The sequence below is a fragment of the Gobio gobio genome, assembly GCF_949357685.1.
Source record: "Gobio gobio genome assembly, chromosome: 20".
NCBI classification, from domain to species: domain Eukaryota; kingdom Metazoa; phylum Chordata; class Actinopteri; order Cypriniformes; family Gobionidae; genus Gobio; species Gobio gobio.
In genome coordinates, this window is record NC_137113.1 from 4,977,484 (window position 1) to 4,995,128 (window position 17,645).

At 36.4% G+C, this 17,645-nt stretch overlaps 1 protein-coding gene across 1 annotated transcript in view; it reads left to right on the top strand.

Moving 5' to 3' along the window:
* Window positions 1-17,028: 17,028 nt before the first annotated feature.
* The window catches only part of LOC307143782 (alpha-tectorin-like), a gene marked incomplete at both ends in the record, with an annotated part of 61,345 nt that continues 60,728 nt past the window's right edge, over window positions 17,029-17,645 (top strand). The window contains 2 exons of the mRNA XM_079845543.1: window positions 17,029-17,416; window positions 17,500-17,571. Of these exons, the coding sequence (XP_079701669.1) occupies window positions 17,029-17,416; window positions 17,500-17,571 (460 nt within the window). The remainder of the gene's footprint in view (window positions 17,417-17,499; window positions 17,572-17,645) is intronic.

Sequence of the window (17,645 nt, forward strand, 5' to 3'; positions counted from 1 at the left end):
TTTTCTTCCTCTTCTTCTTCTTCTTCTTCTTCTTCTTAAAGCAGAAGGTCTGTTATTTCCTTTGATGGATTGCTTGTTTAGACTTTCATACAACAACATATTCTGGGTTTGAGTTTCAGTTTGAGTTTATTTGACAAAAACTAGCAATATAACTGTGTTACTACTTCTTTGTCAAGAATAACACAATGCAATAGCATTAACTTATTTCCATTGTGGTTCTTGATTCTCATTTTGTTTCTTAAAAATTGTGTTTAACATTTTATTCAGGCATTTATTATAAGGCATGTATGTTAAAGGTCTTAATAATCCAAAAGGTAAATGAGGAAAAAAATAAATATATGTGATAACTGGCCTCAGTCTGTTTTTCATTTTGTAATAATTTTCTTTGAATAAAAGTATGAGAATGTTTAATGATCATAGTTATCTTTTCACTGCTATATTTGCAGTCGTTTGCTTCTTTTCCCTAGTGATGTTATGATAATTTGTATGAGAAGAGTCTTGCTATTTTACTTCTAATTCTAAAGGCTGAATTGTTACAGTTGAATTGTTCCTTCCTAGAACACAAGACGGGGTGAGGTTCAGTTAGTGGTCAGATTACAAAAAAGTATTCTTGTATTGTTCTGTTTTAGTTATAGAAGGTGAAGAGAAACTGAAGTTGAAAAGCCAGTAGGTCAGAGAGCATTCATTGTGACAGATATTTGCATAAGTTCACATTCAGTCAGTCCTCTGACACTGTCCTCGACTGATCTTAACATTAATAACTGTTGACCACTAAGACCCACTGCTGCATTTAGGAAACGTTCAGATATTGCTGCTTTATTTGTTTAAGTTATTATTACAGTTTTTTTTATTCACTTTGGTACTATTTTCACAAGCAAGGTGTACATTTTCAAAACTCGTAGTACTAGTATCACAACATATCATCAAAAGTGCACTTTTTTCAAACATTTCAGCATATTTTTCATTTGTGTTAGTACAATACACAAAACCACAACGTATCCTTTGCATTACACAAAATAACTGTTTCATCTTTATAAATGTTTCATTCACAGTAACTGTCTTTCCTAAAGCTCTTATACTATCAAACTCTCCACTGATCTTAATGGTTTATCAATGAATCATTTGGTACACCTATAGATTTCTTTAGATATTGATTCTATTGAAATAGTTTTTACGTACCTGGTAAACTTTACATTATGGGGACAAAATGTCCCTATAAAGATGGCAATATCCTAAATCCTTGTCCTTGCTGGGACATTTTTTGTTCCCCATGAGGAAAAAAGCTTATAAATCATACAGAATGTATATTGAAAATGTAAAAATGCAGAAAGCTTTGTGTGATGGGTTGGTTTACTGTAAGGGGAGACAATATGCAGTTTGTACAGTATAGAAACCATTACGCCCATGTTTAAACTATGGGTGTGAGTGTGTGTGTGTGAACATAGAGCAGAATAGAGGGATGGATAAGACAGATGGCATCAAATACAGCATTTTACATTACAGTATGGATGCCATGTGATACTGTAAACAGGTCATGATGGTTGAGACTGTCACATTACTGTAACTCACCCTCATAAAGCTAAACTACAGTATAGATTCAGTCATATGGTATAATGAGAACATTTACTGTATTGGCAGCAAACTGTTCTATAACCCAGAACCTCATGGCCATGTCGTAACTTCATCACACCTTTTGACCTTTGGAATATATATCATTAAACATTATGGATTCAATTACATAAGTTTGGTAATGTAATGTATTTTCTTATGTGGCATCTGTAGCCTGTTACTATAGGTACTGTAGTAGATAATTCAGCAACGAGGGTGATTTGAAACAATCTTTGTTTGCTGTTAAATTAACTGATTGTTAAAAGTACTAAACTGAAAGAAGATCACACTGTTGTGTTTCGGTGATTAAACCAAATGTTCTCATTACATATTACAATAATCTTGTGGAACAATGATTATATGGAATTAAATAATATGTGCTACTGAATGAAAGCATTACATCAGGTTTTGAAAGAATGACTAGCTGTGTTAAAAGTGTGATCAGTTTGGATTTTTGTACTAAGAATTTTGAAAATGTACACCTTACTTGTGAAAATTGTACCAAACCCAATAAAAAAAAAACTTTAATATCAGTACCTTATTGCTGAATGTTGTGAAAGATGTCTACATTTTGTCAAACAATCAACAATATGTCAGTAGTCAATGACCATATTGTGCGATTCAGATTGCAAATTCTTGTCAAGAAATATAAGAGCTATTAGATAAAGTATGATAGGAAGAAAGTAATATAAAATATGTACTGCTTTTGTTTGTAGTTTTAACCTATAAAAGGTATGAATTGTGGTCCAGTTGGTCTCTAAGGGTTAACATGCTGAACATGAGAATTACTCTTTGGCCTGGTATGTCATGTCGCAGTGTTTAGCCGGTATGTTCAGTATAACAGGTTTTTGAATGTTTCAGATTTACACTTAATTATTTTTCATTCAAGGGCCCCCTTCATAGTAGCCTACCTTGGTGCCACAACAGTTTTAAAAAGTCATATCTTTAATACAGAGATGCAATACATTATTTATAAAATCTGAAAATATTCCAGACTACAACACATTAAAAACATAAACACATTAACACCAAATATGAGGTCAAAGCAAACAGGTTTCCAGAAACAACAACGACTTTTGCACATTCGTCTGCCTTAGAGAGTTTACAGGATTTAACGTTAAAATGCCTTCTTTCAGGCTCAAATTCACCCCATCCAGCCACACACGTCCCCATTAAAGGGGTGGTAAAACACATTCTTTTGAAGGCTTGACTGTGTTTGTGGGGTGCACTGTAACATGTGTTCATGCTTCGTTTAAAAAAAAATTGCCTTATTTTTCATATATTTGACCTTTATTCTACACTGCTCTGTCCCTCCTTGTAAAACGGTCTGATGCTTTCTGGGTTGTATGAAGCCAGTCCCTCAAAAATACGCGATGGGCTCAGATTGGTTAGCTGGCCCAGTGTGTTGTGATTCGCTAAACGCCTAGTGCACGTATGTCGGAAACGTCACGCCCCTTACCGGAGGCTGTGCTTTGGTCAGTGTTAGAAACAACGGCGTCAATAAAACCATATGAGAACATTTGAGTGAAGATGATTGACCAGAACCTGTTCAGTCCTCAAGTGTAAAGACTGCGGATCTATAGTGATCGCTACTGAATGGCACTGTTACTTTTGTATTTTTAGAACGATTATAGCCAAATATCTGTCGCAAGAACTAACCCAAAACAAACACTAAGCACTGGCTTTACTAGTAAGTTAGCCAAATCACACACAGAACCATGTTTAGCAAGCCTGAAGATAAACAACATATAAAAGCTCTAATCAAAGAATCATTTACACTAATGCCAGGTTCGCTGTTGAGATTTTAACGTTAGTGTTTGTAATGTTAGGTGTTCGTCGGATAACGTTAAGTATGAATGAGCATTTAACAGACTGGTTTGCAGAACAGCGTTGTCATCTGTTTACTTCCTTGCTACAACCTATTACAGGAAAACACATCGATGAAATATAAATCAGACTTACAGGTTGTGGCCCGTAAACAGCTTCTGTTTGTAAATCCAGCTTTCAGGACAAGCCAAGGTGCATATCCTGTATTGAACTCGCGAAGTTTGTGGAAGTTTGTGTTGTCCTCCGTGAAATGTGCAGCGCGCGCGTCGTGCATCCACGCACCGGCAGTGTTTTTTTCACGCAGCTGACGTTGTGCAAATCTGGCATTGAAATCGCGAAGACGGTGGATGTTTTCCTCTGTTAAATGTGCTGATGGAGCCCCGCGCGCGCCTGATTCCCCGCTGACTCAAACACACGTGCATATAACATGCTGTATGTTAAACGCTCTGCAACGCACCCCCGTCCCTATGAAGGCTGAACAGAGCAAGTACCCCAGATCCAGATGAAAATAACAGCGTTTCCTCGGCATCGCGGCAACAACACTCCAGCCTAACTAACTTGTACCACAACAGCGCCGCGATACAAAATGGCCTCACCCCCCCCTTATTTAATATTCTCGGAGGAGGGGTTTATGTAAATATTGAGCCTGGTGATGTCAGCAAGCCCTGGAGGAATGTGTGTAGTCGCCTACTGGCCGTTTGCTGTAGTTCTTAGAAACTGATTTCTTTAAAAGCAAATATCTCCCTTTGCTTTAAACTTTGAACGTTGTAACTTTGCAGATGTTGTTTATGCTCAAGCAGCAACATTACACGCTAGCTAAAGTTAGAATAGTGAAATCGTGGTTTGCCACCCCTTTAATGTTTTGGGGTAAGTTCTTTAAATTGTAATAAATTAATAAATAAAAAAATGGACAGAAGCAAATAATAATAAATATTTTTAAATATGCTGAAAATGTGTTTTTTAATATTGCATTATATCGCAGTAAGGCTCGTAGTTATTGAATTAATATTTTAAAGTTAAAGTTTATTAGAACTGAACATATCAACACAGTAGAAAAAGTCATAGCTTTGTCCTTAATTCATCCAGACTTAAATTCTCCTTTGTATTTGCATAGTTGTTGCATAGAATCCAGAGTTTAAGATTAAGGCATGGCAAAACCAAGCTCCTCATTACCGTTTTATGGTTTCTATAACAACAACATTAATAATAAACCATTATTTGTAATGAAAAGCATGTTAAACACTATAAAACAACCTCAATAAAAGTGATGTTTGCCCTTATTACCCAATTTGTAATGTCAAGCTAATAATAGTAATATTAACAATAAATATACCATAATGTATAAACTGCATGGTCATTTTTATAATGTGTGTATTGAAAAGCTTGTAATTACTGTTGTGTACAGTTTACCTGGAGCGGTTTGATCTGGTTTCAGCTGGTTTCACCACAGAGCAACTTCTATAGCCGGTATATTCAGAATAACAGGTTTTTGAATGAGAGATATACATTCTCTTATTTTTCTTTGCACATCCATTTACCTTAGACACTATTATGGCAAAAATTAATTCATTGACATCACTAATAAGAGACAAACCATAATCCAATTGTCTTTATAAAGATTTATTTTTCTTGCAAGAAAGAGCCACGGTCAGAGCAGCCATTCGAGGCTGCCTTGAGTGTGGACTGGAGACACAAAGAAGCCACAAGCTTCTTATACCCCCAATGTCTAAATAACCCCCTCTGTAATTTTCCATTTCCACACAAGGTAAAGGCAAGAAACACAATACACAAATGGTCCCTCTTTGTCTTAGATCTAATTTAAATTATGCGACACCTTTGGTTCAGGAAGGCTCTCAATCTAGATGTCCCGCTGCTACCCCCTTGGGTTTCCACAGACACTGTGTCTGTTGAGCTTAGAAAAGTGTATTGCATGGCCGAGACAGATGTTAACTTCTGTGTGAACTCAAACATAAATCTTCTGTGATTAAATTTTTCTACAACAACACACATCAGCAAAGTTATGATGCACATTTGTGTTTCCAATTTCAATTCAATGAGACGCTAATAACAGTTGGTAAATAATTAGAGAATATTTTTCAGTGTGTCACCTTTATACATGAGGTTTGAGCTTCACTGAGAGCCAATAGATACGATCAGCTCCTAATAATGCTCAGGTTTCATGTTGTTCATTCATAAAGGAGTGTCTGTTTGTCTCGATGGTTAGAATATCTCGTCATTTAATTTTTTTTGGTTTTAACATTATTATTCTGCCTATTTGTAATAATATGCAAAAACTGCAATCATCATTTTTGCCATTGTGTGACAATGCAAAATAAAATAAAGGCTGTTAATGCAGGAATGACAGTCATGTACTGTAAGCAGTTCTGGGGAATCTTGATCAACTGCATTTGCAACAATTACCGGAAAAATGCACTTTAGTGACTTGATAAGAATCATTCATTGTCTGGAATCCATTCTGGTGGTTTCTAAAAGCTCTGAAATGTGTACAATTGACAGTGAACAAACAAACAAGGAAATGCACAGTACTTCTCATGAGACGCACATTCTGTACTGTATGTACGTTTATGGAGGAGACATTACTGTCGGTGTTTCACATTAAAGTGCGTCACAGCCTTTTGTGAATAATAATGAGCTTCTTGTGCAATGTGCTAAATATATTTTTAAGTAAAAAAATGTTTAGTGAACTCAAATATTTAAGTACATATAACAAAGGTTTTCTTGTTCATTTTAAGTAAAATTATTCCAAGTTGGGTTTATTTAAAAAGTGTGATGCAAAAATGGTGCATATATACAGTATTTTAAGTAAATCCAACACATCATTTTTACCAGTGTATGCATAGACATCCTAAAGTGCTTATTATAAATGTACCTATTTTATAGTGCATAATTTAAAGTGCCAGTGCATAGTTCTTCCTAATGTTCACAGTTTTGGTTGTTATTCAGACATCTTTTAAGCTGTTTCTTAAACGGAACAAAAGTGGGGCTTACTCTAATTACCATTGGTAAAGTTTTCCAACTTGTGCACCCTTCAATAGAAAGAGCATTGTGTGCAAAAGTAGACTTTCTAAACTATACAGTACTTCACAATCCCCACGAACAATTGACCTAGTGCAAGTCTCGATATTTCTCTTCTTGATAAGATAAATCCCCCATTGGGCCATTCCATTCATTGATCTATTTATAAGACAACTAATTTTCTAACTAATTTTCAAAACTTAGGAGCTGATACTTCTCTAAAATTGAACAATGGTGAAATTACTGGTTTCCTATCAAAAACCTTAACTGCTTTTTTGTAGAGTTGATCAATGGATTTTAGTGCAGTGACACCAGCAAACGACCAGACTGTGAAACAGTACTCGATGTGCGAAATAATCATACAATGGAGGTAGGATTTAGCAGCCTCTGTTGTTATGAAATGCCTAATTTGTTTGTCATTTTGTAGATTAAATTCTATAGTTCATGGAGTCAGAATTAAAATTAGATATCAATAAATTAAGTGAACTTCACAGAAACGCTGAAAAGGCTTACATGCAGAAGTCCTTCAACCAAGCCGTTAGATTCAGTTTTTGGGCTAACGGATGGACCTTACAAAATGGTGACCTGGACCTCCGTGATCTCCAGGATGCAAATGTCTTTTCAGCTAAATATTGGGATTGCAACAAGCAAGAGGTTTGATTTCCTTCTCTTTCTTCAGCTGTTATGGTAAGTCCACTCTTATTTGCCTTCTAGAAATGTTGGGAGTATATAATACTGAAAACTTTATAAATGCGATGGGACTTTAAAATTAGGCAACCACATTGCTTATCAGGGACATGAAAGAAATAATGTAAATTAGAAATTATATCCCTTGCTTTAAAATTCTCCTTGTTTGCCTACACATCAAGAGAGGAAATTTTATGTTGGTACTCAAAAGAGGCCTGTAAATTAAAACCAACCTGATCTCACATAATTCCGTGAAACGAACACGGGTCCCTTAACTAAAAATTCGTGGCAGTTTCACGGAATCGCCAAAAATTCCGTGATGGGTCCACGGAAGTGATTCCTATGCAAATCAATGACAGTAAAAAGCAGACATGATTTTATGAATATTTATAGGCTACTTTTATATTTTGGAGCAACTAACTCCACTCCTACCCTAAACCTACCCACTCTCAACAATATAAAACACGTAACAGGCAAATACAAGTACAGTCACAGGTATTTATTGCAAAAACTGACCAAAAACAGGATAAAAGTATTAACTCATGTTGCATTCCAAGTCTTCTGAAGTCACACGATATCTTCATGTAAAGAACAGAGTTGATCTTAATGTTTTAATCGCTAAAATGATGATCCCGCCGCTCCCTGAACGTGCTCATTCATATTTCATTCAAATAATACACATGACTCTTTAGCATGACGCAATCTGTCACGAGACACACGAGAGCCAATGGCATTTTACAATCAAAGCCGACGTAATGACGCAATTGGTCACGAGACATACGACAGCCAATGCTGTCAAAGCTGACGTAACGTTTCTCCCGGCGGCAAATTTGAAATGTATTTTTGATCTTTGGCGGATGGACTCGACGCTGCTGATCGCTTTTGGGGATTTTCTTCACACAAATTAATCGTTTGGCCTCGGAACACTTTGAATATTTGTACTTTTGGAATAAATTGTGCCTTCAGTCATATCTGCCTGTTATATCCTGTTTTTTATAATACACAAATGGGTAGGTTTAGGGAAGGGATTGGGTTACGTGTTCAAAACGTGTCTAAATACTGTAAATTCAAATAAAAAAATAATTGTAAATAAAATTATGCTGGCTGATTAAATCGAGAATCACACTCCATGTCCGTGGACCCATCACGGAATTTTCGGCGATTCCGTGAAACTGCCACGGATTTTGAGTTAAGGGACCTGTGTTCATTTCACGGAATTCTGTGAGATCAGGTTGATTAAAACCTAATTTCTGAGGAAAAATGTCCAGTTACATTTGTTTATTTGCTTTGCTGCAACTACGTTGTAACAAAGAAAAAGAGCAAATGGTCACGTTAGCTTGTGAATGAAATCTTGTGATTAAATGAGTTAAAACATATCAACGAAAAGATCTCACTGGAATCCTTTGTGTGTAAAATGTGAAGGTGGACAAAACCGGTTCAGGACTGATGTCACAATTATAAATGTCTTATAAAATATAGCGTTTTACTTTGGTCTCATTTCAGACCTAGCAATCGCTGCACTTTTGTGTGTTTATTAGTGTCAAACCTTTCTTTTCATATGCAAATAGATTCTCCAAAGAATACAATTGATAAATTCTCAGCCCAAAACAAGAAATTTGTGCCCAATTGTATATTGTATAGTCACGGACATCTTTAAATTGAGCAATGATTTGACCTGTGCTCTCAGTGTTTGCAGTTTATTGAATGTCCACAGCAACTAAGTTTATAACTGGTTTCCAGTTTGGTCTTGTTGCTGTGCACACAATGTATATGCAAGCACAGCAGTAGCTGCAGGGCCAATCGAAGGTCAGGCTTCTTAAAGATCAGTGAGATTCTGGACAAATGACTCAGCAGAGACCCTCATGAGACCAGCAAATAAAATCATTTTTAGACACCACCCATCTCCTATACACAACATACACCCCCCCCCCCCCCCCCCGCACAACATATTTTCTACACTCTACACTCATCTTTTTCTTCTAACGTTACTTATTCCAGTGTGCGTGCACACAGGGTTGCCAAGTTTTTACAACAAAACCTGCCAAATTGCTACTCAAAACTAGCCAAAAACAAGCCCAATAGCTTTCCGGGATTGGTGGTTTCTCTGGAAAAAAATGGCATTTGGGGGGTAAAATATGTGTTATTTTGGCAGGGCTGCCTGCTAAAAATTGCATTCCTGGGTCTGTATAGGACATAATTGGGGTCGCTTGGACCCGCGGCAACACAGTGCAGTTGAGTTCTGCGTTATGCGTCACTCCGTTGCTCTGATTGGTTGTAGGTCTATCCAATTGAGGTCTTTCCTGGTTCGGTTGAAACACACCCCATAATCACAGCCCAACGGTGCAGAATCAGACTCAAATTCTGACTAGAATTGAGTATGACGACGTCAGGCTAGATCATAGGACTATCCAAGCCAAAATCATTCACAGAATGCAAATCTATCGTACATTATTCACCTTCATTCATATAGGACAAGGGAAATTATTTTCATAATTCCTTTTCAGTTATGTTGAACGATTTTACGGCTTACAGCCATGTCAACATTCATAAAACCAGCCTGGTCTCATTGCGAAAATGTACCTCTGGCAACGTTTTTGCAAACCCCAAAATACGTACCAATATGTACATATCACTGCAGTTTCAAAGTGATATGTCCACTGGGTGCCGCCAAAAGCTTCGTTTTTTTCCCGGAACAGATGAGCGTCAATCTGACGTTTTGTGACATTGTTTTTTTAACGTACACCTACACTAAACCCTAAACCTAACCGATAGTGTTAACAAAAGCAAATGTGACAAAAATACAATAGTAACCATGTCTTGTTAGCTTGTGTGAACTCATCTTTGAGCTCTTTTATCATGACTTGTCTTTCACGGGATTCGTACCTGAGCTTTCATTATTACAAGTACAAATCTGTACCAGCTGAGCTACTGGGCAAACTTATTATATTAAAAAAGCAGAGCATATGGAGCAGATTAAGTGACGCAAACTCCAAAATTTATTCATTTACATGGAAAAAAAACCCGATAAAAAGTGCTTGCTGTTTTACTGCCTCTAGTGTTCATTTCACTTTGAAACTGCAGAGATATGTACTTATTGGTACGTATTTTGGCGGTTTGCAAAAACGTTGCCAGAGGTACATTTTCACAATGAGACCAGGTTGCAGCCATAAAACATGTGCAGGGCTTAGTCACACAATTGATTGACAATTAATTGATCCGTGAACTGATGGACAAAATGTGTATTATGTCAAGTCCTTAGCATTGTTGCAAACTGGAAGGGCCCCTAGTTTCCAACCTATGACTAATGACAATAAAAATATATCTAAAGAGTTAGCTCTGGAATGCAGGCATTTCTATAAATTAATTAACTAAACAATTCTCAGTCAGACTTGCATCATTGAATGTGACTTAGCCTGAACATCAAATGCACAGAAGAACAATGCAAAATCCAAACTAGAGATTTTAAATCTCGGTTTCTGTAAATCTCATTATCTAATCTATCTGATTGAAACATTAGCTTTCAGTAATGATTTGCTATTAAAACAACTGACCATTTTATAATGGCAATTATTAAATTGTGTATTTCCATGTTTAATGATGTGATATATTTTAATTATGTATACTGCTGGCAATTATACTACACTCTAAAAAATGCTGGGTTATTTTTTCAACCCAACCGCTGGGTTGAGACTGTTGGGTCATTTTATTGGGTTATTTTCTCAGTGTTGGGTTGTTTTTTTGTATAACCCAATCGCTGGGTTACCGGTTGGGTCAAGTATACTGACAGTTGAAACAGTGAACTGACCCCTCCCCCATCAATGCCTCAAACAAGGCTTCAGACCAACAACTCTACCTTCGCGGCCATTTGAATCACCTCAGGACTCAGGACTCAGGACTCAGGAGGTATCATTTTTTAGCGAGGACAGCTGTTATTCGGAGAAAAAAGGTATGTTTAAGAGTATTTAATCTAGAAAACTATTACTGTACCCCAGAAAAATGCAAAAGTATGCAAAATAGGGCAATTCCTAGCTTCGTTCTTTGGTTTGTTAAGCCTATAACGTTACTTTGTTATATAGCTTTTTCCTGCCTTTTGAATCATTCAAATGTCTCTTTTGGCCAACATTTCAACAGAAATATGTGACTTATGTGAGTAATTTAGTTCGCTAACGTTATGTGTTTTTATAATGGGTTTTTTAAGGTCGATAGTTGACAGACAGACATCATTGCTTTATGATATGACACTCGCGTCAGGGGTTTATAAACTCGCGTCAGGGGTTTATCGCCTTTTTTGTTTCAAATTAACAAAATTAGAGAGTACATCATGAGTCCATCTTCCAAACCGTGTTTTTGTCCAGTCATGAAACACTAGAGTGAGTCTTGAATAAGTGTTTTTTGTCCGACTTTCTCTACAGCAGAGTAACGTTAATTTACTTACAGCTAACGTATGTAATATATTCATATCTATAAAGAGAGAGAAATAGCGCCGGCTACAATGTTCTTCAGACAGAATAATATGCAGTTTTACTTATTAACCTCTAGACCAGTGTTTCCCAACCGGGGTGCCGTCTGACGAGAGCAGGGGTGCGCGCGCTTTGAGAAAATGTGTCTCTGTGCACAAAAATTGAGTTCTCTCTTTCAAGTCTTGCTCTTGAACGGACATCAACATGTCCATCTTGATGAGTATTCTAGCAGACGTAGTCTGTAAATGCCTTAAGTAAACTTTATACAGTCGAGAAAGACGACGCATATCCGAGCATTAGGTCTTAAAGGGGCAGTAGCCTTTACTGCTGTCTGTTTAATGTCAAACAACAAAAGACAAGGACATCACTCCCTGCTCTTGATTGGACAACTTTTGTAAGTTTAATAGGATTAATCTTTGATTTATACAGTCAAATATGCAATGTTATTTTACATTTGATCAATTTCTGTACCTGAAAAAAATATCGGCTATATATCGGCCATCGTCCACCCTGCTCTCTAAGATACCGGCATCAGCCATCAAAAAACAACATCGGTCGACCACTTATTTAGAGTGCCTTATTTTATCAATTAGAATATTGATATTTGGCGCCAGTGTATCGATTCTCGCATCGCACTGAGAGGGACAACAATATATCGCCATATAAATATTTTGTCCCACCCCTAATTTTGCATATAATGCTGCATTGTGCTGTGAGTTGTATGTTTTTAACATTCTTCTGTTTTTTTGGGACCAACATGGTGGAATTCTTGAAGGAGGCTGAGCTCACTAAACCCTTCCCCTTTGTACTTGGTCTTGGGATGACAGGCAGTGCCATCAGGCCTTTGCAATTGTTGGCAAGCAGTTACTACAGGCAAACACTCTCCTTGGTGCTGTGGACAGATGTTTTAAACTTTTTTATTTCTCGAAGCAGTACGCACCAGTGTGGGAATATTTGCAGACTGTTGTTTACAAACTCCCAGGAACAGAATCCCCATCAGTAAGACTGCTCCGTGGATATTTGTCATGTTAAGCAGTACTGGAACCACAACAGCTAACCCTCTCTAAGATGTTATGAGTTTATAAGAGGAAAATTGTCAAACTAATACTGTTTCTAAAGCATTTTATTGTGCCACTGTGTTCTTGTGCCAATTTGTTAACTGTATAAAAGCTATGAGTTTAAGGGCTGTCAAATTAATATAAAGCACTTTGATAACCTTATTTAATGTAAATGTTAAAAGTGAAGCTGATGTAATTTATTGATGTTTTTTTTTTTTTTTTTAATAAATGGGTTAGTCCATATTTGACCAAGCGTTGGGTTGCCAAAATAACCCAAATTGGGTTGTTTTGACCCAGCATTTTTTTAGAGTGTAGTAATATTGACGGTTTGTTACCCTTCCTTTAATTCATCCAGACCACGTTTAAATCCCACTTCCAAATCACAGTGGTAGTGTAAAATCTGAAGATCAAATGAGACTTGCCCACAGGTGACACTGAGAAATGAGACCTTATATACCACTCGCACTTCTGACATGAGTTTATCATGTGTTTTTATTTTTATGTTCTTGTGTTTATCCAACATCTCTCTTTTCACTATATAATTTTGTTGTCTGTCTTTTTTAGAAAAGTGAAAAAGAAAGTTACTGTTTTTTTCTTAACAGTATTACAAGCCAGAAAGTTTGAAAGTAACTTTTTGTTGGTAGTTGTTTGGTAGGCATCTTACAGTCAAATTTTACAGTATTTAACTTCACTGGTTTTTTTTTCATAATGATAGTCTTTTTGGTGATAAGAATAAGACCGGTTGGACTTAACCAATTTTGAATTTTGGTTCGTAGCGATTGTCTTGGCATCTCTACCATGTTTGAAGATCACAGCATCAGCCACATAAATCTGTACAAACTGGGCTCGGATTTCTATTTCCCAGAATGCTTTGCCATGACACTCGATAGGGAGAGTAAATGTAAAACGTATGAGTACAAAATAAAACTCAGTTCAGTTGTTCTGCTTAATCAAACTTTATTAACTTAACTTTATGCTTTCTCTGCAATCTTTGTAAATCTAGTCATCCTCGTTGTCGATACCCAAATATAAGACACACATTTTCCTGATGCTGATCTGCAAACTTGCATGCCATTTCCCAGCCATTTAAAAGACATTCGAGGTTACTTTAGGGTTTAGGTTTGAGGTGTTGCATTCAAAGTACTAAACAGATCAAAATGAACCACTATCATTCCATCTCACATTCAAGAACAGAGAATGTCTTTCTGAACGCAGGTGTGCACAAGGAAACGATCGGTTTAAATAACAAATATCTCACATAAACTGGTTTAAGCTACTGTTGAGAAATTCCAGTAAAGATCCACCCACAGTTAATAAAGGCACTGATGAGATTGTGAGAGCTGCAGTTCAGCATCACTGTATTGAGAATCTCCCTGAGTTTGCTCTGCAGCAGCATCTGACCTCAGGTAAAGGCACTTCTGTTTTATCCAATTGGACTCTAATAAGTTTGGCTGTTTGTTATATTAGGTATAATATGTGTGTTATTTAAGCAGCTGTGAATGTTATAGTTGTTTTACAAATGTGCACAACCAAGAAAAAATCAAATATAACAAAATATAAGAAACATATTTCATGTGTGTGTGTGTTGAATATGTGTGTGTGCAGGTGCCGTTCATCACAATGAGGTTTCTGATCTCACTGTGTGTGTCACTGCTGCTCATTAATGGTGAGTGTTTTATAATCTGTCATGTAAAATGACAAAATATTTTCCCAATAATAAGTGATAATGCCTTAATTGTGTATGTATCAGGTGGAATAATCAATGGACAAACAACAACAGGTACAATCATTCTTTCACATCATCTAATCTTCAATTCAATTTGATTTCCATTCAAAAAATTGAAATAATTCAGATGGTGGAATAAATAAATAAATGTGTTATATTAATTATACATTATAGGTATTTCTGACTTTAAATATCACAATTGTGACTTTGATTTTACATGTTTTATCTCACCTAATGTGCAGGTAAATATATTTACATGTGTCATCTGTTTTATGTTAGAGTTGATTTTAATGCAATAGTCTAATCATTTTTATTTATTTTATTTTATTTTCAGTTGAAAGCACTTCCACGGAAACTACAACCACGGACATTACGACAGGTAATATAATGTGCTATATTAGTCTGGAAGATTATGTATTTATGTAGGAGGCTTAAAATGTCATATAACCTACGGTCAATGGGAAATTAAATATAAAATTTTATGTGTTATGGTTGCACTTTATTTTACATTTGTAACATTCCAATATTTTATATATATATATAATATATATTTGCTCTTTTGAGTGAATGTACTGAAGGTTGAGTAGTTTACAGCCGAGGTGAAGCCTTTCCCAGCCCAAAAAAAAAACATAGTGAGACATCTAGATAAAAACAAAATACTGCTTATTTAACTAAATGTTTGTGTGTGTGTGTGTGTGTGTGTGTGTGTGTGTGGACTGGTAATCATCACGTTATGGGGACAAAATGTCCCCACAAAGATAGCAATATCCGAAATCCTCATCCTTGTGGGGACATTTTTAGGTCCCCATGAGGAAAACATCTTATAAATCAGACTAAGTGATGTTTTTTGAAAATGTAAAATTGCAGAATGTCTCCTGTGAGGGTTAGGTTTAGGGGCAGGGGCAGTGTAGGGGGATATAATATACGGTATGTACGGTATAAAAACCATTACGCCTATGGAAAGTCCCCATAAAAGATGAAAACACTACGTGTGTGTGTGTGTGTGTGTGTGTGTGTGTGTGTGTGTGTGTGTGTGTGTGTGTGTGTGTGTGTGTGTGTGTGTGTGTGTGTGCATAATGTACACATATGTTTCTACATATGTATGTTTATAGAGGAGACATTACTGTCAGGAGTCAGGACACATTAAAGTGCGTCACAGGCTTTTTTGAATAATGATGAGCTTCTTGTGCAATGTGCAGATGAGGAGTTTAGAACAATTCTAAAGAGTGTAATTGTTCCTCCGGTTTACCTGTGAATATAGTGTTCACTTCCTCAAATTCTTTAGAGTTGCACATTTTACTTGCTTTAGTTTGTGAAGAGAATGAAATCGCTGTTTCTGAAGAGTGATTATGTGTGTAAGAGCTCTAGTAACCCGAAGAACCCAGAGTATGACGTAAGAGGGAATCCACGGTTGAGTCCAACATCTGGAAATAAAGCAAAACAACAGAGAACAAAATAGCCAAGAATTCCTCAGATACTGCGTTGACACCATTCACAAGTTATAATAATTTCGAGAGCACATGAAGGGAGAATAAGAGTATGTTCTCTCAACACAGAGTATGTTCACGGTCAACACTCAAGACATTCTCAACAGAGCGACAAATCGACAAATCACCATGAAAACGGACGCTAAGAAAAATGGCGCCATACTTCTTCCTTCTTCTTCTATTGTTTAATTCCAATTTACATAACCTACTTAGTGCACATCACTATTTGGTGGATGTGCAGTCATTATTTTCAATATTTTCGTTTAATAAGTAATCTGTGTTCACTGAGAATAAGGATTATATTATTTGTTTGATGCTAACTAATTAAATGCAGACGTGTGAAATGACAAAAAATAAAAAAAATGTTTGAATTGAATTAACATTTAAACATTGCCTTGTTGTAATAGTGCTTTAGAATTAATTAATCATTTTGTGTATTAAATAACTGTAACTATATAACAAATTTAGTTATATTAATATAACTACATTAATTATATAACATGCATCTGAATACCTCTAAAGCAAACTGAGCCCTGGACATGATCTGCTCCGTAGCCAGATATGTTCAAAGAGTAAGTTGCTATGGTTACTCACATACCCTGAAATGTACCTCCATTTTTGGAACCGAAAGTTGAGTTTATCCGCTTACTTACTGTTAAACATACCCAAGTATCTGGAATACCCCCTGAAATGCCTCCCATAATCTAAAACGATAGGCTCATTAAGAGAAAGGTGGATTTATGCTATGCATGTAGATAATGAGATAATGAGAGGTAATGATGAACAGATGAAACGGGCGGAGTAACAGATGGGATGATCAATGATAGACAGCAGAACAGTAACACCTGACTCTAACAGTAACACAGGATGTTAGAGTTCACCCGACAGCTACTGTAGAATCAAATTTTAAAGGGAATCACATTATTCATGAGTGTGCACTAATATTAAAACACCATTTTTAATCACCCACTGTATATTTCATGGTTTTAAAGGGATAAAAGGATTTGATTTTCACTTACAAAAAGCTTATACATTTGAAGCTTAAAGCAGATGTTGTTGGTCAGACTGACTTTTCCTTGCCTGTTACTAGAGTACTTGTATTACTTATAGAAATTAAACATATTTATTTTGTAATCTCCATGACAGTTGCTTTCAGCAGTGATCCCTGCTACAACTATGAGTCTCTGGATCGTCCCTGGAGAGCCAACAATGAAAGTGGAGATTACATTTGTGATGAACTTTTCTCCTGGAGTGGCTGGTACCGGCTCTTCTACTATGGAATGAACATCCGGATGTCAGAGACCTGTGTTAGTTCATTCACCTGTAATACATACGTCAACCTGTGGCTCAATGATACTCACCCTCAGATAGAGGATGGAGTGGTGATCAGGGAGGTCTGTGGAGGGGCTTATTGGGGAGCCTGCTGTTATTACAAGCCAAACCCCATCAGAGTGAAAGCGTGTCCAGGCAATTACTATGTCTATGAACTTGTGAAACCACAAATCTGGTGTTCAGGATACTGCACAGGTACTGTGCTATTCTCATTTCTTTTAAGTATTTCAAACTTCTTAAAATTATTTCTGTCATGACATAAATTTCCTCCTTTTTAGATGTCAGCACTATTTCACAGGCAGCTTCCACTGTGAGTCCAGATATATTCACAGGATCCACCGTCACCTACAGTAGGTTGTAAATAATACATGAAAGAATATGCAAATGTTATTAAAAAAATGATCTCAATAGATACAAATGGTTT